This window comes from Dermacentor albipictus, chromosome 6 (genome assembly GCF_038994185.2).
Source record: "Dermacentor albipictus isolate Rhodes 1998 colony chromosome 6, USDA_Dalb.pri_finalv2, whole genome shotgun sequence".
Taxonomy (NCBI): domain Eukaryota; kingdom Metazoa; phylum Arthropoda; class Arachnida; order Ixodida; family Ixodidae; genus Dermacentor; species Dermacentor albipictus.
Genome location: NC_091826.1, coordinates 99,191,228 through 99,212,773, shown reverse-complemented (window position 1 = coordinate 99,212,773; position 21,546 = coordinate 99,191,228). Strand labels below are relative to the sequence as shown.

Sequence of the window (21,546 nt, the reverse complement as noted above, 5' to 3'; positions counted from 1 at the left end):
GAAAACTGGCCCCAGTGAAATATTTTCGGAAAAGTACGACTTGTTACCAAAATTAAAATTAGCATTTGGAGTCTGTGTGCCTCAACAGATCTGAATATAAGGGAAGCACATCATATTGGGACAAATAATTTTTAGCACCTGACGTTTTGTAACCTGTGCTATAGATGAGTACACTAGCGTCATTTTTTTTTCATTCCGCCAGCAATAAAATGCGGCCACGGTAGCCGGGATTTTACCCACAACCTCGATCGCAGAAGCGCTAAGCCATAGCCACTACTCGACGGCGGCGAATCTGGGATACATCAGTTTAAATGGGCAGTATCACACTACTCACTAATTAGCGTTGTCCTGTATTCACTTCAGTTAGCCTCGAAAGCTTCAAAGGGCGCTGTAATAGCGAGAAACAACACCTTCATAGGGATGCTCCTTCGCTGTTAACATGTCTTGTATCGGCTTTTTCTGCTACAGGTTTAATGATGCGCAAGTATAACAACATAGGTGTCTCTAAAATGTGTGACGCTCTCTGCCGTTCGTAAATCAAACAAAAAATTGCGAAAATGTTCTTACCATCGCCATTGTCCCACAGCGGCACCGGGCACTTAAGTCCTTTGCTGTTGATGACTACAGCTGTGACACTTGCATCGAGGACGACGTTTTTGCCTTTACTCACATCAACCAAAATGACGGCATCATTTGGCTCGCTGAACTCCTCCTCCGACATTTCACACACAGCCACTATCGGCTTACTGTCGACCTCTCTTACTTGCGACATGACCAGCATGTTGACAATGACTGGTGTCTTGCTTGACGTCAGCACGTGAAGCGTCCAGGTACCAGCCTTGAAAAGTAAATCGATCATTCGATTATTCAATCACTCAATCAATGAGTCAGTCAATCAAAGCACTAGAAAGCAAGGTCGCTAGCTGTCATGCCTTATTTACCAACTCAATGGTGGCAAGAATAGTTATGGACTCTTATTTTCTTCCTGATTATCTTAAAAAAGTGATTGACGATGGTAAATTTGCAGCCTGGATATTCATTGATCTATCCAAGGCACTCGACACAATTAATCACACCACTCTTTGTGCTAAACTTGAGGACATCAGAATAACTGGTCCGCCTCTACTTCTAATCCGCAGTTACTTACACAATAGAAAACAAGCTGTTAACATTTCTGGGCACTACTCCAAAGAAGCTACTACTAACATTGGCGTACAACAGGGGTCCATATTAGGTCCTCTGCTTTTCCTAATTTATAGTAATGATCTGCCTAGCTGCCCCTCCTCATCGAAGTGTATTTTTGACGCTGATGATACTACTATATTTAGTTCTAGCAAATGTGTATCAACGCAAACAAGCAAGCTAAACGAAGATCTCTTGAAAATTTTCACATGCTGTCAAATTAACAAGCTGCAGATTACCCATAATAAGACCAATTTTGTCGTCTTTGCCTCACATCAGCGATCGCCCGAGCTCCTTCAATCTATTTCCATCAATAATCACTAATCACTGCAGTTGATCATTGAGCCTATTTAGGTGTGGAATTTGATCGTCATCTTAAATTTCACCTTCACTTCGCTAATGAGAAAAAGAAAATGGGATACAGAATACGCGTTTTAATGAAAGTATGGCCATATTTCTCATTTTCAACTCTCAAGTCCGTTTATTATGCTTGTGTTCATTGTCATGTTAACAATTACATTGAATCATGGAGAAATATAAGTCACCTAACTTCGTTGCAAGTCATTCAGAATCAAGCTGTTCGACTAATAACATTTTCACCTCGTAGCATAAGCACAAATCAGCTGTTACATGCACATACTTTGAATATGTCTGATCATGTTAAATATAACCAGGCCATAATTATTTTAGGGCAATAAACATTGATATTCCAGTAACCATCATACCAAAGACATCCCTTACTTATGTAAAAATACTAGGTTTGCAGGAAATAACTTCATTTTACCTATCGTTTGCACTAATTACGGGAAGCAGTCATTACACTTTTCAGCTTTATCTCTGTGGAACACATTACCATTCCGTTTAAAATTGTTCAAAGCTCACAGCTTTCGTAAAGAACTTCAGTATTTTCTTTTAACTTCCTCCGAATTTCCCATTTGAGTTTTCTATGTATTGAATTTTTAACTTTCACTTTGGTTGTCTATATGTCTCTCGCATTTTTTTACTTGTTTTTTTTTCTTAAGCTGTATTTGTAGTTGAACCTTTTGTTGTCTAACCCAAAGCCTTGTTATTGCTTAATACATTCATCTGCTGCTTTTCTGTTCATTTATGTCTTGTCTCCTAAAACCTTATTTCTCGGAAATTTGCCATGTTGCCATTGTCCTTTTATTAATTCTAGTCATCATGCACAGGAGGTCGCATTTTAGTTTTTAACTATGGTACCTGCTTCTGCATATACGTATTATGTAATTATCCCCATTTTTGACCTGAATAAAACTGATCCTGATTCTGATTCTGACTTATTTTATTCCGCTATATATACAACGTTTGTTACATATATGTAAATGTACATCAGTCAATCAACGAGCAGTGTGTCGCGATACAATTTACTAGGGTGTTTATTAGCACATAATCAAATCATGAAATAATGCAATGCGGGATAAGTTAACGAGCAGTGGCTAAGCATAATTTTGTCGCCCACAATTGCAGAGCTACGTGGTTGGAAGCCTGTACCGATTATTTTCGAAGAGGAGGGACACATTGATAAAATCAATATTTAAGCAACGGTGCAGCCATTAGATGAATTCTAATTTAGGCAACTATAAACGTGGCGAGTACGAATGGAAGCCCCCGCCCCCTTTGCTAGAGTAATAGAAGAAGGCGATTGCAGGACAAGTCGAAAATTGCGTGTCAGGGGGACTTAATCTCTGTAAAATGCATATATTAGGAGGATGACAGAAACCTGCGGGATAGGGGCAACGCACGCGTAATGCGGAGGTTGTGGGTTTGCTCCCCAGAGGCGACAAGTTATCTTTTTGTCCACTTTCATTTTCATTTTCTTCATTATTTTCTAAATTTCACTTTCACCCATAGCTGATTTCGCCGATTTTACCTTTGGCTTCAATCACTGTTGGCTTTATACGTTGCAAATGCTACATAGAAATACATCGCACCCGTAGTCATCATCGCAGCACGAATGACCAGTGTGCAGTATTATAGGATCATATATATCCGATCCGATGAATAAATACTACCAAGAGGACTAAAACGCAACTGCAATAATGCAGTAAAACATTCTCTAGTCAAAGCTTGTTCAATGTGCAGAAATTATTTGCGCTGAATTCGGTCAGTATCACTACCACTGGTTAGGAAAAACCTGCTAATCCTGTGCACCAGCACGTCCGAGAACTTTGCGTGGTGAGGAAGAACGTCGCACTATCTTTTGTTTGGCGACACCTGTATGAAGGGTTTGGATGCACGCGGTCGGAACGTGTAAGTTTTACGGTGTTATGTCTTTTTAGTATGACTTCTTCAATAAAAATGCCCCGAACGCCACAGCCACCATCTTGTTTGCGTGCGTGTGAACAAAGCGCGTGTCTTCGCACCCCTGTGATCCGTGATCCGTCGCAGTCGTGGCTAAAAGTGCTTGGTCTGTTTTGCCGCCATGGCAAGGAAAGCATTTCAAACGGCATCAGCTGGGAGATTTCACGTGCTCGCATAATATGATCTTATCATTGCGTTGGCCATGCAGCTCGTTGCGGCGGACGCCCTTCCAAGGATTTCTAGACTAATGTTTCCCACTTCTGTATGCCCCAATACAAGGAACCATTCTATTTTCCAAGAACGTTCGTGCTGCAGTTTTCCTATAAACTATAATCTGACAAGTCATTTTTTCTAGCACCGAAAGAAGGTCTTCGCATCCTTCAAGACGTTCAATTCGATCGCCGCTCGAGCTTCAGTGCTTGCGTAGCAACGTAAACATCAGCGGCCATTTTTCCGTGGCTCGCTTCGTGAAACAGTGACTTACAGTTGTGAAGTCGTGGTTTTTCACGTAACAAGCTGCAGCCTTCAAAGAACCCCACTACAAGCTTAAATGTAGAAGACACACTGCACGATTCGGCTTCCGTTTGAAACAAGTGCTGCATACCAGAGATTTCTAACCAGTCCTGATGGGATGGGGCGTCGTACTGGACGCCCCACAAACTGTCTGGATATTGATGTACGACAGCCGGAGTGACTAGATGGCTGCAACGTATAGCAGCACTGCATAGAGATTTCGACTGTTACTAGAGGACACTGGCGCTGCTGTCTAAGGGTGTTTCAAGCAGGGCAGTTCAGCCAGCATGGGAATGATAAGTACTACAAGGATTTGTCTAAACGTAGCCCTTCTGGCTTTAAGTGGCTGCGTGAATTTCCAAAGTGACCATTATTTCAGAAGGCGCTGCGTTTTAAATAAGTAAACACCATTAGAACTGTGTGACGGCAGGATTAGAGCACTAGACCTCTGGCAAAGAGCCCAAAATTGATGCCATACAAGCAGGGACAAGCGGAACCACTGGAAATAGCAGCGATTATGCGTAGTTGTTCAGCTTTATTTACTTCTCCATTAAAAAAGTGTAAGTTGCTTAGAAATTTAGTCCAATTTGAGCCCAGATAAAGCTTAATAAGCGAAGCCACAAGAACGGCAGAAGCCCCAAGCACAAAGATAAAAAAGTCCATTTACTACTCATCATTCCGATGATGGCTAAACAACCGCAGCGCTAGAGTTCCGTTGAGTGACTTTAGGAAACTCTGTGCAGCGTGGATTAGTTTAGAGCATGCCTGCCACAGAGGCGGCGCCACCGATGGGCAGGTTCCTCACCAGTCTGATATCCCCGTTGAGATGTTCGCCTCTATTGCAGCTCCTAGCGGGATAGAAATCAACTAGAATTCGCATTTCATTTGAAGTAGAAGCTTACAGAGTAAAGATACATCGAAAGCGCGCCTACTCTGTCTCGCAGCACCTACTAAAAAACTGCTCGCGAAACTGACAACTGCGAATTGAGGGTATCCTTCTAGGTACTCGGTTGCATTAGGGAGATGTTATGCCTGGGCACACAATCTGCTCAACCAGCTATCGCTAAGAGAAAATTGGTTTTTCAAAACACGCTGCCTAAGCTATTGCGAAATGAAAGTTGCGCGCGCAAACTAAGTAAGAGCGGACACAATTTTATTCAGTTTGGATAAGGGGATAAAGAGAAGCGATAAGTACTTGGTCGTGGTATTCGAGGCACTTCGATCTACAATATCCGGGATAATCATGGGGCGGGCGTCAAACACGATTCACATTAAAGGAACTATCTCGTGACGTCCAGGAACAAAAGAAAAATCACGCAGAAACTCCTCTGGGAGATAGACTAAGTATGTGTAAGAGACGTAAGCATTGTGCCACTTAGCCATCTCTACGCAGCCCGGTGTCATTACCTATGTTATGTAATTGGATTAGGCCAGTACTAACGATAGCGCAGGGGCGACATGAACTCGTGCCGATGGCGGCGCAAGAAGCATTGTTAAATCTAACAAAGTATTGCATATGTAGACATCAGGTGCGCAGATGACGTTCCAATCATAAGCCGTTATCGATTTTTAGCTCCTTATTCATCAGTGTAGAACAATTACCAAACGTGAACGTACTCAGGCGGTATGGCAACGACGCGCGGGCCGTACCTTAAAAGCGATCTGCGATGAATACAAAGAGCGCCGACTGCTCACGGCTTTGCTGCTGTGTTCTCGCCGCTTACTTAGTGTTGAAGAGATGCGCGCGCCCCTAACTAGAAAAAGATCTGCGGAAGGGACTGAGTCAAGCGTTTGCTGAGGGCCCCATCAGCGCTGTGTTCTCACCGCTTTGTTGGCATTGAAGCGTTTGGGGATGCACGACCCTCACGCCTCCCCTGATATGTTTTCGCATAGCGCCAGTGTTCTATATTTCGGCTTCGCCGCATAACTTTACTGCGGCAGTCGGTATGCTTGCAGGGTAGTGCTAGAGATGGCACGAGTGTTGCTCTGCTAACGCCACCTAAGGGCACCTACTACTTAGGCGCAAAAAGGAGAAGGCTCTTCCTCTTTGGCTTAGGCTCGGCAAGCGGCGCGGACGTTCGGCGCGTGTGCCGATCCATGCTTCTGCGTGACCATCTCGCGAGGCCTACCCCGGAATGGACGAACACGATCGTTCGAACGACCAGGCGTTGGTGTCCAGCAGAGGGGGAACATATTCGCTCGTGATTCGGTCGCAGTGAGTCGGACTTCCGCGATTTGTCGCGCGCCCATCGGGATGTTTTGCGGATAGCAACTCGGCTAGCACGCATTAGTCAATGAAAGGTGCAAAAGATGTCGTTGCGATTGTTTTCACTGCTGTTTCCTCGCTCATCGAGCGAGATGTGTTCATGTGTACCTGTGCGCACATGGCACCATGCTGGTTAATTTAGTTAAAACACGTTGTCGGGCTAGATGGTTCTAATCCATGATATTGTTACGGTGAAGTGAAGGAAGAAGTTGGATTGGTCGAGAGGAAGACGAAGTCTGGCACTTGCCTGAACGCCATTAACCTCACTTGTAAATACACAATATTTTACATTCGTGGGCCTGCTTTCTTCCTGCAACATTTTGGTGGAAGGTGCGGGGTACAATCACGGAACATCGCAGCGGACATCATCTACCTGCCGCCACAATGGCAAATCAACCGACACAAGCGACAATGCCTCAGCAGCCCGTGCCAATGGTCATCCTCACTCACCCGCGGGACCCTGGGACATTTTGTGGCACGGACAACGCCGACGTCGAGGACTGGCTTACGATGTACGAGCGAGTGTGCGACAACAGGTGGGATCCAACAACGATGCTTGCAAACGTGATATTTTATCTAAGGGGAACTGCGAAGCAGTGGTACGACACACGAAGCTGACCTAACGAGCTGGGATGTCTGCAAAGAAAAAATGCGAGTCCTGTTTGGTAGACCTGTCGGTCGTCAGCTGGCAGCTAAAAAAGAACTTGCGTGCCGCGCTCAGACGTCCACAGAATCTTATGTCATGTACATACAGAATGTGCTGGCCCTCTGTCGCAAGGATGATGACAACATGACCGAGGCAGACAAGATTGGTCACATACTTAAAGGTATTGCAGACGATGCATTCAATCTCCTAATGTGTATGGATTGTGCCACTGTGGATGCAATTGTAAAGGAGTGCCGGCGCTTCGAACAAGCGAAGGGCCGCCGTGTCGCTCAAACTTTCGACCGGCTGCGCAATACCGCCGCGACATCTTCTTGCGAAGACCCGCCGCGGTTCGTTCAGCCCGCAGGACCGGAAGATATCACGCGCATCGTTCGCCGTGAGCTTGAGGCCATGGCTCTGGCTCCAGTTCGTCCCGACTGTCGGGAAAGCGTGCCCGCTATTTCCCTTATACAAGCGGTCGTTCGGGAGGAAATAGCAAGTTTGGGCATTCCATCTCTCTGCTCGGTCTGCCATACAAACACCTACCAGATTTCTCCGGCCGCTCGCTCCCAGACGCAAAGCTTTCCGTCACGCCGTCGCAACCCAGCTGACTGGCGCACAGCGGATGATAAACCCATATGCTTTAATTGTTCCTGTATTGGACACATCGCCCGTCATTGCCGTAACCATTGGTCGTCGCCTCCTCGGTGGTCGTCTCCGAGTCACTACCGCCAAGGATCAGACAATCGCACTTTCTCGCCCTATCCGCCGTCTAGGAACATCAACGCCGACAGTGCTACACCAAGATCCAGCCGCTCCCCGTCTCCGCAAGGTCGTAGGTCCCGTTCGCCTCTCGTTCACCGCTCTTCGTCCCCTTCTGCAACCGGTCACTTCGCTTCGGGAAACTAGGCGGTGCAGCTCCCGGAGGTGAAGCTGCATCCACGACCCGGCCCACAAATCCTCTGTTGACCCTGCCTACATGTGGAAACCTACTGGACATTGAAGTTGATGGTGTTCCTGTTAGATCTGTCGTTGATAGAGGAGCGCAGTTTTCAGTTATGAGCGCTGCTCTCGGCTGAAGGCTCAAGAAGGTTCTGACACCCGCCGTCCTGGGCATTGTGCGAGTCGCCGATGGGAGTACTTCACCTGTCTTGGGAATGTGAACATCACGTGTGACCATTGGTGGCCATTATACCGTTGTTCTTTTTATCGTCCTTGAACACTGTCCGCATGACCTAATTCTCGGCCTCGACTTCCTTTCCAAACACTCTGCCCGAATTGACTGCTCCACAGGTGTTGTACAGTTGGATCTGCCGTTTCCTGCCGACGCAACAACTTGCGCTTTACACCGCTTATGTTCAGCTGAGTTTGCAAGGCTGTCTCCACAAGCGGCTACAAATATCCTCCTGACCCCCTGTCCTCCCGTACCTGATGGCGAGTACGTCGTGTCGCCGCTTACTGACGTGGTTTTGTCGCGCAATATCGCCCTGCCGAGCACCTTAGTCCGGATCCACGAAAACTGCGCTCGCGTGCCCATCCTCAGTTTTGGATTTTCGTCGCATGTGCTGCCACACGGTATCGCCATAGCGCATATCACTCCTTTGGAAGTATTTGAGGTTTCTTCTATGACCTCTGAATGCTTCCTCAGTACCAAAGGACCTTTGTCCCCCACTCCTCCGTCCTCGACGCCTACGGACGATGTTTCTAAGATGATCGCCCCAGACCTTCCTTCCGAGCAAACCGCAGCTCTTCTTCACCTCCTGTCATCTTATCGGGACATCTTTGATTTCGACGACCGTCCACTTGGTCAGACATCTGTTGTCACGCATCGCATCCACACCGGTGACGCCAGCCCCATTCATAGGCGGCCATATCGTGCCTGCGCAACAGAAAGGGCCATGATACAAAAAGAGGTAGACAGGATGCTGGACAAGGACATCATTGAACCTTCAAGTAGCCCGTGGGCATCACCAGTTGTATTAGTAAAGAAGAAAGACAACTCGTGGCGTTTCTGCGTTGACTACCGTCACCTCAACAGAATAACAACGAAGGATGTTTATCCCCTGCCTCGCATTGATGACGCTCTTGACTGCCTTCATATATCCCAATATTTTTCATCAATTGACCTCCGCTCCGGCTATTGGCAGATTAGCGTCGATGAGATGGACCGCGAGAAAACTGCCTTCGTCTTTGCGGATGGTGTGTACCAATTTAAAGTCATGCACTTTGGATTATGCAATGCGCCAGCTACATTCGAGCGCATGATGGACTCTCTCTTGCGAGGCATGAAGTGGTCTACATGCCTCTGTTACCTCGACGATGTGATTGTGTTTTCACCGAACTTTGAGAGCCATCTGCAGCGTCTCACAAACATACTCTCCGTGTTTCGCAGTGCTGGCCTCCAGCTAAACTCCTCCAAGTGCCATTTCGGTCGCCGTGAAATTAACATGCTCGGCCATCTCGTCAACGCCGCCAGAATCCAACCTGATCCACAGAAAGTTCACGCCGTGCGAAATTTTCCTGTACCTTGTTCAACCAACGATGTCCGTAGTTTTCTGGGCTTATGCTATTATTTCCGGCGTTTAGTGAAAAATTTTGCTGACATAGCTCACCCTCTCACTGACCTTCATAAGAAAGACGTCTCTTTCTTTTGGGGACCACTGCAGGAGAAAGCGTTCTCCACCCTGATTGAGCAGCTTACAACTTCCCCAATTCTGTGACACTTGGACACTTCTGCGCCCACTGAAGTACGAACTGACGCGAGTGGTCATGGCATCGGCGCTGTCCTCGCTCAGCGTCAGCAGGGCCAAGACCGTGTCATCGCTTACGCTAGCCGCCTTCATGCCACGCCAGAGAGAAATTACTCCATTACTGAGAGAGAATGTCTCGCGCTCGTATGGGCGGTCGCGAAATTTCGGCCCTACCTTTTCGGTCGGCGCTTCTGCGTCGTAACCGATCATCATGCCCTCTGCTCGCTCTCCTCTTTGAAGGACCCCACTGGACGACTTGCACGTTGGGCCTTGCGTCTACAAGAATATACATTTTCTATTATGTATAAATCAGGGCGCCTGCATAAAGACGCTGACTGCCTGTCCCGCAATCCAGTGGATCCACCGGACGATACTGATGCAGACTCGGACATCAGTGTTCTATCCCTCTCCGGCTTCCTCCATACTGGCGACGAGCAGCGCAAAGATCCTGTTCTTCGAACGCTTATGGAACGCCTAAGCTCCTCGCCCAATGACCCGTCCCTCCGGATGTTCTCCTTCCACGATGGAACTTTATGCCGTCGTAGCGTTCGTCCTGACGGCCCGGAGCTCCTCCTAGTCGTTCCCAAGCACCTTCGACTAGCCATGCTCCAGCAACTTCACGACGCTCCTACTGCTGGACATCTGGGCATCACTCCAACATACGACCACCTGCGGCGACGCTTCTTCTGGCCCGGCATTTATCGCTCTGTGCGCCGTTATGTCAATTCTTGAGGCCTGTGTCAGCGACGGAAGACGCCTGCTATGCCTCCCGCTGGTTTGCTGCAACCAATCGACACCCCTACAGAGCCCTTCTTCCGTGTGGGCCTAGACCTCCTTGGCCCCTTTCCAGTTTCCATCAAAGGAAACAAATGGATTGCTGTGGCAACCGATTATGCCACGAGATATGCCATCGCACGAGCGCTACCAACCAGCTGCACTACAGATGTCGCAGACTTCTTACTATACGACGTCATCCTGCACCACGGCGCCCCTCACCAGTTGCTGACGGATCGCGGCCGCTACTTTTTATGGAAGGTCGTCGATGATCTGCTCCGCTCCTGTTCTACACAACACCAGATTGCTACCGCGTACCACCCTCAAACGAACGGCCTCACCGAGCGACTCAACCGCACGCTAACTGAAATGTTGGCCACGTACGTTTCCGACGATAACTGCGACTGGGACGTCGCTTTACCTTACATCACTTTCGCATACAACTCGTCCCGCCACGATACTGCCGGATTTTCACAATTTTACCTGTTGTATGGCCGCGACCCCACCTTGCCTTTTGACACGTTGCTACCTTCCGCAGTACAATCACCCAGCACTGATTACGCTCGCGATGCTATTGACTTAGCCGCCCAGGCGCGAGAAGTCCACCGTCATCGCCTCACAGTCTTGCAAGCTTCTCAAAAGCGACGCTAAGACCTTCGGCACCGAGACTCCCATTTTTCCCCTGGTTCCCTTGTCCTTCTCTGGACGCCTTCACGTCGCGTCGGCTTGTCCGAAAAACTACTTTCCCGTTATTCTGGACCGTACCAGATCTACGCCAACTGTCCGACGTGACATACGAGATCGCCCCAGTCGGTCAGCCTTCAGTGCATTCCAACGTCACCAGCGATGTTGTTCACGTCCCCAGGCTGAAGCTCTATGTGCCCCCATTAAGTGAGGCTCCATAACTTGCACCGGGACGGCGCTACTACACCAGGAGGGTGATGTTACGGTGAAGTGAAGGAAGAAGTTGGATTGGTCGAGAGGAAGACGAAGTCTGGCACTTGCCTGAACGCCATTAACCTCACTTGTTAATATACATTATTTTACATTCGTGGGCCTGCTTTCTTCCTGCAACAATAAAATGTGTAATCGCGACTGAACATGGTCGTAGAAAGAAGCAGACACACAAAGACAGCGCTATCTCTGCGTGTCTGTTTCTTTCTACCTCCTCGTTGAGTCACGCTTACACAATTTGTCATAGTTTAGTTAGTAGGCCACTGTTTACGAGCGTATATTATAGCCGATGAAACTACTATCTATATTCGCACAGCTATCTTCTAATGTGCTATTGCAATCGGTGCTCCGCCTTTTGGACGCAACTGCAAAACCGGAAATAAGTGGATCGTCGTAGTGACGGACAACCTCACCCGCTTCGCTGAAACGAAAGTTCTGCCGAAAGGTAGCGAAACCGAAGTGGCAAAACTCTTCGGAGAGAACATCTTGCTGCGACATGGCTCCCTCAGAAGTCCTCATCGCCGACAGAGGAACGGCCTTTACAGCGGAGCTCACCCAAGCTATTCTGCAGTGCAGTCAGACAAGGCATAGTAAGACAACTGCCTACCACCAATAGACGGACGGTCTTACGGAGCCCCTGAATAAGACCGACGACATACTAGCAATGTACGTCGACGTCGAACACAAGACCTGGGATGCTCTCCTGCCGTACGTAACCTTAGCTTACAACACGGCGGTGCAAGAAACAACACAGATTACCCCGTTCAAGCTGGTTTACGGCAGGAACCCGACGACGACTGTCGACGTCATGCTGCCACACGTCACCGACCAAGAGAATCTTGTCGTCAGCACTTTTGTCCAGCGCCCCAAAGAAGCCCGACAGCTTGCCCGCTTACGGATGAAGAACCAGCAGCGTACCCACAGGCGACACTACAACCTCCGATGACGCTACGTCGAGTACCAGCCCGGCGACCATGTGTGGGTTTCGATCCTGGTACGCCGACAACGACTCAGTGAAAAACTATTGAGACGCTATTTCGGACCCTACATGGTCATCCGACCTATTGGCCAACTGTTCTACGAGGTCGTGCAAGAGGGCATCTCCCATTCACAGCGACGCCGTGCACGATCTGAAGTGGTCCGCGTGGTGCGCCTTAAGCCCTTTTACGCACGCTGACGAAGTTGCTTATTTTGTTGTTTCTTTGCTACTGGTGCCTTTGTTTATTACTCTCCTTTGTTTGGAGCATTGGTTTGACGCTTTTTAAAAGGGGCAGTTGACATGAGTACTTGTGTATCTTTATCGGGTGACCACGCATCACAGTCTAACAAATTTTATCGCCCAGCGCAGGACGCGCCTGCATCTATAGAAAGTTTCGGGAATGTTATCGATGGTTCGATCTGTCATCTGTCACTCAACCTTGTGTAATTGAATTGGATGTATGCGCGATGCGATAAATGTAGAACTACGCGACAGGCACGCGGGCCCGAGCGATTACTCTTGAACATTCGACGAATAATGTATAAAAGCTGACGTGCTTGACCCGCTGATAGATTTTGACGATCGCCGACTGTGTTCGCCGCTGTCGCCGTTGTTTAGGTGTAGTCTGTTTTTGTGGGCACAGGCTCGCCCAATAAAGGTTAGTTTCGTCTTTCACAGTATTGCTACTGTGTTCTTTATACGTCACTACCTAAACAGCTCAAGAGATACGAAACGTTTTGACAGCCTCGTTTAGACAGACAAACATTGTGACGGTATAAAAGTGTAAGCAAAATTATGTTTGCATACATACACAGGGAAGCCACAGCGAGATGATAGATTAACCGTTATCGACGAGTGTTGCCTGTAGGCAACATGCCAGAAGTTGTTTCTGGCCGAGATTTTGTATAAAGCATGGAATTTCTGGCAAAATGTCTTCAGCCAACAATGAATGACAGGCAGTAAACGCGGTTTGTCGGTTGGAGCAGAAATAAAGCATGAAAAACTTTGCACAGGAATCGGTGTCCATTGAAAGAAAATTCGGAAAAGACAGACTTATGTTTTAAGATCTCCGGCTGCGGTGGTTCGCACACGTAACATAAGACAATGAAATGTGCACCTCCAGATCACATACAACGAGAAATCTCAGTACAAATTCTAATGCAAGCATTAGGTCGCTTGCGGTGAAGTCCACTTCCATTTTGTTGTGATGTGTTTTCACCCTACTGAAACAAAGTTCACAAATGTTTCTTTTTTGCTGATCATGCTTCTTAAGGCCACAAACTTAGATGGCTCGTAGGACGAAAGTTTCACCTTCCGGCTTTATGAAAATTTGGCGTGCCCAGTGTCAAAATTTACCGTCCAGCGTTATGGCACCAAAAGTCGATGACGTTGAAGATGGAGGTCATTCCTCCATATTTGGTAGGAGTTGAACACACGACCTTTGGTGTTAATTAAGGCGAAGGTTTTCAATGGATATTCCATTAACATAGAGATAATTGGGGCACTTGAACCCACGACCTTTGGTGTTAATTAGGGCAAAACTATTTAGGCGCCTATAACTAGAGCAAATAAAGCGCTCGTACCCATGACCTTTGGCGGGAGACACATTGAATGTACAGAGTTGAATTAAATTAGGACGAAGGTAATTAGGGAGCAGTTAAATAAGATAGCCTTGAGGCGCTCGAACTCACAGGACTGGTGGAAGAAAACAAGTAATTGGTAGTAATAACGCTTGAGAACTATTATGTCATGTCATTTAACGAGTACTTCGTGAAAGCGCAGGCTTTCGCCTTAATTCTATTTAGCGTATGATAAGGTGACTGTCAATTTTTGTTGGTATGTTTTGACAACATAAGCATCTAGGTATTAATAACTCTCATCCTTCTAGGGTTAAGAACAACCACGAATGAGTGCCTTGCAGATCGGCGTCGTCCTCGTAGTCTGTAACAATATGTCCGAACGTGAATGTACACTCGAACCTGTGCCAAATCTATATTTAAATGCTTCTCTGTTACATTTGTTCAGTTCTCTGAAGGACACGGCGCCTACGTTGTTGCCATGATTGCCAGGTCATCAGCGGTAGCTGGTGAGAAAGGAATATTATCGAACAATGTAGTCATCATATTATAACAATCCTGCTTTAAGCAGTCTTACCTTCGCAGGACTTGGTATGGTAAGTGTTTTCATGTCTTCACTACCATCCAGTCTGCAGTTCCGGCATCTCCGTCCAGTGGGGTCTCTCAACCACGCAGTGAATGAGAAGTTTCCATCAGAGGCATGGCTTACGGTTACGACTGTGTTGTTTCCTAGATCGTGATCAAGAATGAATGGTTCTCGCAGAATTCCCCAGAATCTTTTCACTTTCGACATGACCTGCAATACCAAGAGACCAAGGTGATTTACTCGATGGTACCATAAAATAACATCTTATTTCCATGAAAGGGATGGAGGAGGCTGTAGGTGAAAGCTGCCTCTCAGAGCGGCTTGACAGAAGCGCGGCCCGTTCTGCACAAATGTACAGGCGATACCAGTAAGCACTCAACAAGTGTACAAAAAATAAAATCACACATATGAAAGAAAGCTTACTACAAAGAAATATAACGCTATCTATGTAATAAAGGATGTAAAAGTAAAAACCGCCTTCGTTATTGCTGCCACAGGAGTTATTCTTCTGCACAGAAAATTATTTCTAAGGTTTGGTGCTGTAGTTACTTATTGCGCTGTGTTGGGTTCTCGTAAAAAGCGGAAGCGTAGTTGATTTTTTTTTTTTCGGACGCTTGATTCCCCGATTGGGAACTCTTCATTTCTATTTTCACCCAAGTAATGCGACTTATGCATTCCGGGAGATCTATAATACGTGGTTCCCGTGGCAGCTGATGAGCACAGGGGTAGTGTACTGTGCTGTGTTACTCTGCACGCGGCAGTGTAACACAGAGTAGACATTAGATGCATCCCAAGTAATTCCTGAGAAGTTAAATCCAACCTGTTCTAGGCATACTAAAAAGAACAAAACGCCAATTTTGTGCTTCACTTCAGGAGATGTTATAGGGAAAAGTCACGATATGTTTAGTTTTTATTATATTTTCAGTGCTAAAGACTATACTCAGTGTAGCAGCTCTGAATAATCAGCAAAAGACAATTGAATTTGTGGTACTTCAAATATATGAAAAAATGTTGGCTGCTAATACATGTTAGCTGATTACTATAATAACGCAAGATACCAGCTAGAAGGAAGCAGTTATTACCAAGGTATTAGGTAATAAGCGCGGATGTCACCACAATAACAATAAATATTAAAGGCTATTTATACAGTGCTGTTAATGCTTGGGTAAAGGCATGGTTATCATTTACTAAAATAAAACAATGCAAGCAAAGAGGTGGTTTCACGAGCCTTGATATCTTAGCTGCTTTGGCGTTGTGATGCTGAGGACGAGGAGACTGGATCAAATCCCTGCCACGGTAGCCACAATTATAAGGGGTTGAAATGCTAAAACATTTGCGAACCGTGCATTGGATGTACGTGCAAGAAAGAGCCCAAGATAGTCGAAATTGATCTGGAGTCCTCCACTACGGCATGCCTCATAAGGGGATTGTACTTTTACCACGTAAAGCCCGTAATTTAATTTAATATTCAATGGTGGTTCTTTTCTTGGGCCGCCCGAGAAAGAAAAGACAATAAATTAGGTTTTGGGTTAGCACAATTAGTTTATACCTTGTGATTATAAGACCTTCCGAAATCTAGACGACGTATCTATCACTGCCCTAACAGAGTACTTCAACCGCTGTTGGGAAACCGGTTCTATCCCCTCGCAATGGAAGCATGCACAGATAATATTCACACCTAAACATGGTAAGCGACTACAGCCCGAGAACTTACGCCCGATCTCTCTAACCTCATGTGTAGGAGAACTCATGGAGCACGTTATACTTAACCACCTCCACAATTTTGCGGAGGACAACCACTTATTCCCGCACTCCATAAATGGCTTTCATCCAAAACATTCCACGCAAGACATCATGCTTCAACTTAAACATCAAGTTCTGGACCACATACCCAAGAATGGTACCCGGGCTGTCCTTGGTCTTGATCTTACAAAGGTCTTTGACAACGCAGCGCATCAGGCTATACTAGAGAATCTGCAGTACCTAGGTATGGGCCAGAGGACCTACAACTACATCAAATATTTCCTCAACCACCACACAGCGGAACTAAGACTAGGATAACTACAATCGGACAAGATCCCTCTTGGAAGTCGTGGCACACCGCAGGGATCAGTCTTATCCCCCTTCCTCTTTAATTTAGCGATGATCCGATTACCGGAACAACTTAATCAGATTCCAAATATACACCACAGCCTGTATGCCAACGACATCACCTTGTTGGTTGTTAAAGGTAGCGATGGACATATAGAAACCACGCTGCAACAAGCTGTAGACACGGTTGAAAAGTACGTTACCGACAAAGGCCTCGCCTGCTCCCTGCAAAAATCAGAACTCTTCCTACTCAGAGCCCCTACAAAGCGTAAATCCTACATTGCGCCACCCCCAGAAATCACTGTGCGAGCCGGAGGAGGCGCGATCCCGGTTGTGACCACCATCCGTGTACTAGGCCTCTTCATGCAAGCTCATGGGCGCAACGGCAACACAATTCATAAACTGGAAGCAAGCGTTCAGCAGACGATGCGACTCATTTCAAGACTTGCCAACCGACACTCTGGCATGAAAGAAGCCAACCTCATAAGGTTGGTACAAACCTTCGTTCTCAGCCGCATCACCTCACCCCGCACCTCTGCCTCAAAGCAGCTGAGAGAGAGAAAATAGAGGGAATGATCCGGAGGGCCAATAAACAGGCTATTGGGCTACCTATAAGAACGGCCAACGCTAAATTTCTAGCCCTAGGTGCGCACAACACCCTCGATGAACTTGTAGAAGCGTACCTTATATCTCAATACGAAAGGCTAACTCAGAGTGCCGCCGAGCGAAACATCCTCCAGAATCTCGGCATGAACTACGAGTCGATGCAAAGCATTAAAGTAAGACAGTCCTCACGATCAGAGGCGCCATCTCAAAATTAATGCACTCCCTAAAAACATGCACCCCGAATCCCATAAGGAAAGGAGGACTGAGCGGTTCAAAGCCCTACATCAGAAATTCCACGCCTTCAAAGACGTAGTCTATGTCGACGCAGCAGAATAGTTAGAACGCTACTGTATGTCCCTTGCAGTGGTGGACTCCTCAGGTCAAATACGCACTCGTGGTTCAATTCGCACCAGAAGCTCTGAAACAGCGATAGAGGCGGCTATCGCTCTGGCAATAGCCTCCACACATTGTCATTACATTATTAGCGATTCCAGAGCAGCAGTACGCAATTTTGCTAAAGGTCGGGTCTCGGCTCGCGTAAAACACATAGTAGACGCCAACGAATACCCAGGACCGATTCAGATCATTTGGGCACCAGCACACTCCTCCGTACCCGGCAACGATGCCGCCCACACCGCCGCTCGAGGACTCGCCAACCGAGCGCCCGGACGCCTCACGCTAGAATCAGAGAGGGATCGCATGGATGGTTACCAGGAAATAACTCAGCACTACAGGCTAACCAGGGCAGTGTACCCGCCAGCACACAAATCGCGTAACAAGCGACAAGAAGTAGCTTGGAGACGAATTCAGACGAACACCTACCCCAACCCTGTAGCCTATCACTACTACTATCCGGACCATTACCTTAATACATGTAAGCATTGTAAGGAAAAAGCGGATCTATTCCATATTATGTGTTCGTGCCCAGCCTAAAATCACACCCAAATCACTAAATAAGTAATACTGAGTAGTGGGATGCCGTGTTGCTCAGCTCCGACCCTGACCTGCAGGCCAAGGTCATCGAGAGAGCTGAAGAAGCCGGACGGGCCCAGGGGCTCATGGCTGCCTAACAACAAGGTCATCCGTCATACTTTGTTTTCAAATAAAGTCTTTACTCACTCACTCACTCATGACTATTGCGATGCCAAACGTATATGGGCAGAGCAAGAATGTTTCACAGGAAGGAGTGAAACAGGCTTAATTTTTGTACCTCAAAGTATTCATATTTATTTATAGCAATGCGCTAATAGCTTTCATGACACTTAAGAGGGAGACACATGGTACGATTCCCTGTCTGATCCGGCGTCTGACGCGCCGAAACGGCAGCCGAAATCGAGGTGTTTTTTCGCGCCGAAGCGCCGGATCGGATGTCTGGCGTCCGACAAACCGGTGAGATTTTCATCGTCCGACGGGTCTGAAAAACCCACCATCGTTTGGCCGCAGCCAATGACAGCACTTTCAGCTGACAGCTTTTTCTTTACAGGCTGCAGTTTGTTTCCGGCACGAAATAGTTACCAGTTCAGTAAATTATCTCGAACGTCTGCCTTTTATGCAAAGCAGCGCCTGGCACATTAAAACTAAGGTACTGGCGAGATCGGGAGCCGCGATGCGAGAGTATTTCGCGGGCAGACAGCACAAACCGGCCGTCTGAATAAGGCTGCTCGCTTTGTTTGCACGCTTGCACTTCGCAATGACTGCGTCGAGTAAACCCATTGTATTTAATTACTGGCGACCTCAGTGTACAGCGTCAATGGTTTTGTCAAAATTAGGCACTCTGATAGCGTTCGCGTAAATCGAAGCAGTGTTGCGCAGATTTGTTTGTATTGCGTTTCTCGACGTGGATGTGAAGCCTTCTGAGCGCACCAGCTGGGGCGCTGGATCTAGGCGGAGCTTACGTGCCACTCGCTCGTTCAAATGCACTGACCATGTGGCCCATATCGTCGCATTCCCCACGCCGGAGCATGCAGCACCGCACGTCGGATCGGACGCTGAATCGTACCGCGTGTCTCCTGCTTTATGCTGACAGTCACCATGCCGCCAGATAACACGCATCTTTGTGAACTTATTATTATTATATAATTTTTTTTCATGTCTCATCAGTTCATGTATACTTTTTGCCTTGTTCATCATATTCATTGGCGCTGTCCTACAATCCAACTGAGGCTTAGAGCGGCCTCTTGTGTTGTTTTAACGCGAAAGGGTTGAGGAGCTCATGTCGCAGAAAAGCCGGTGTCGTCGGCGTTGGTGTCGGCGTCCGCGGCGTTGACTGTGAGCGTATAATCCCGGCAGGCACTTCATGAATAAAAAACAACTTGCAAGATGGGCTGGGTGGGAATCGAACCAGGGTCTCCGGAGTGTGAGCCGGAGACTCTACAACTCAGCCACGAGTTCCATGCTTCAAAGCGGTGCAAACGCGCCTCTAGTGAATGCGGTGTTGCCTTAGAAACGAGCCCTAGAAAGTTATACTGCGGTGTATATCGGTAATTATGAACGTGTAACTTACAGAAGTTGCAGTTACACGAGTAGGGAAGTGCGTTTCCGCTATATTTCTTCAGCGCTTTCAGCACACGCAGATCCATCTTGCGGCAAACACAGAAGATCACCTCTTCTCAATGTATGGTGCTGCCCCGACAGGTGGCGCGTCACGCGCGCATCGGGGGTTGTGCGAGGCGCGTCGCGTCCCGGACTCCCTCTCCCCTGACGACGTTTCTCCTTGCTCCCACACGGCTTGCAGAATCAAGCGTCCTTCCATTCTTTAGATCACTATCTCTCTATCTCTGTGCCCGTGCCAATCACGACGTTTGGCGGGCGTGCGTCGTTTCCCCCGGGCTCCGAGACAGAATTCTTTGGTTCGTTCCGCTTGCTCAGGTACACGTTTCGTTGCAGCGCCGAACGCTCAGTTGCTGGACGCTCACCGCGTCCGATGCGGGGCGCCGCGTAAGTGATCACTGCGCCCATTGTCTTACACCCCTTGGCGGGTCCTCCAATTTTTGTATATTTTGTGGCAATAAACATTATTATTATTATTATTTTATTATTATTATTATTATTATTATTATTATTATTAAGATGAAATTAGATGTTTTTGATATGTATCCGAAGATACCGATGCATGTTATAGTTTTGGAAATATTAGTGTTTTAGAACGCAAAATCTTCAGGGTATGCGGAGGAAAAATAAGTATTCCCCACGCAAATAACCTAGGGTCCTACTAACATAGAAAATTAGCTTCTCGGAATGAACAATCCAGGTAAAATTAAGTCTTATGTGCGAGCCAACGTACCTACTTGTACGTGCTAAAAGATTCAAGATTACTGTCATTTATGTTAGATATGCTTGGGAGGCTCCCTGACAGCGCAAGACTGGATTAATTTTGACCTTCTGGGTTTATGTATCCTGTCTGCAATGCATCCTAAACAAGCGTTTTTTTTTTCACACAGCACCCGTCAAACCAGCTGCCAGTTGCTCGGCAGCGCAACGCAATAGACCAGAACGGCACCGGGAGCGGCGCTGCTGGATGGATGGATGGATGGATGGATGGATGGATGGATGGATGGATGTTGTGAGCGTCCCCTTTCGACCAGGGCGGTGGATTGCGCCACCAAGCTCTTTCCATTATACTGCCTAATATCCTACATAAGTTAAACAATGACAAAAAAAAACACTATGAACTACCACGCCCAAATTTTCTGATCCCCGATTGTGAAATGTGCTTTTGTATGTCTCCGATTTTTGTCGTTTACCTAATTTTCTTCCACCAATCCTCCAGTCGCCTCTTACTAATGTCTATTGCAGACATGTTCGCTTTACCACTGCTCTCGCTGAACCCAAGGGGGCTTCAAGGAGGCCAGTGGTGCCTAAATCGACCACTGGGTAGATGTCTTCACGTTCTAATAGAACACGCTCCACAGTTTCCCTATCTTTACCGCAGCAAGCACAATTCTTATTCTTCCTTCTTACATCTCGCTTTATAGGTGCGTGTTCTAAGGCATCCCGATATCGCTTCGAAAAGTAATGTGCTTCCCATTGAGTTATCATGAATGGTTTCTTTCCTTTCTCTTCGGTGCTGCTGCACGGGCGTGAGAGCGCTTCGTGCGGGGAAAAATTCAACTAGCGAGTGCTACGCCTCTCCCATCTCTCTTTCGCACCGCCTTGATCGCCTCTTGCATTGCGCGTGTTTGGCCACGTTTCGCACCGCACGCGGTGTGTGCCTACGTGTGTGTGCGTGGACGTTTTATTCGAAGGATAATGTACACACTTCGATTTGCCTTTAAGAAGATCGCTATGCTTGATGATAATT

At 47.2% G+C, this 21,546-nt stretch overlaps 1 protein-coding gene across 4 annotated transcripts in view; it reads right to left on the bottom strand.

The window, feature by feature from the left end:
* LOC139061302 (calcium-activated chloride channel regulator 1-like) overlaps nt 1-21,546 on the bottom strand; it is a 380,566-nt gene that overhangs the window by 22,837 nt on the left and 336,183 nt on the right. For all 4 annotated transcript variants that reach the window (XM_070541081.1, XM_070541084.1, XM_070541083.1 and 1 more), the window contains exons 13-14: nt 14,541-14,759; nt 568-838 (exon numbers count right to left, since the gene is read on the bottom strand). In XM_070541081.1, the coding sequence (XP_070397182.1) occupies nt 568-838; nt 14,541-14,759 (490 nt within the window). The remainder of the gene's footprint in view (nt 1-567; nt 839-14,540; nt 14,760-21,546) is intronic.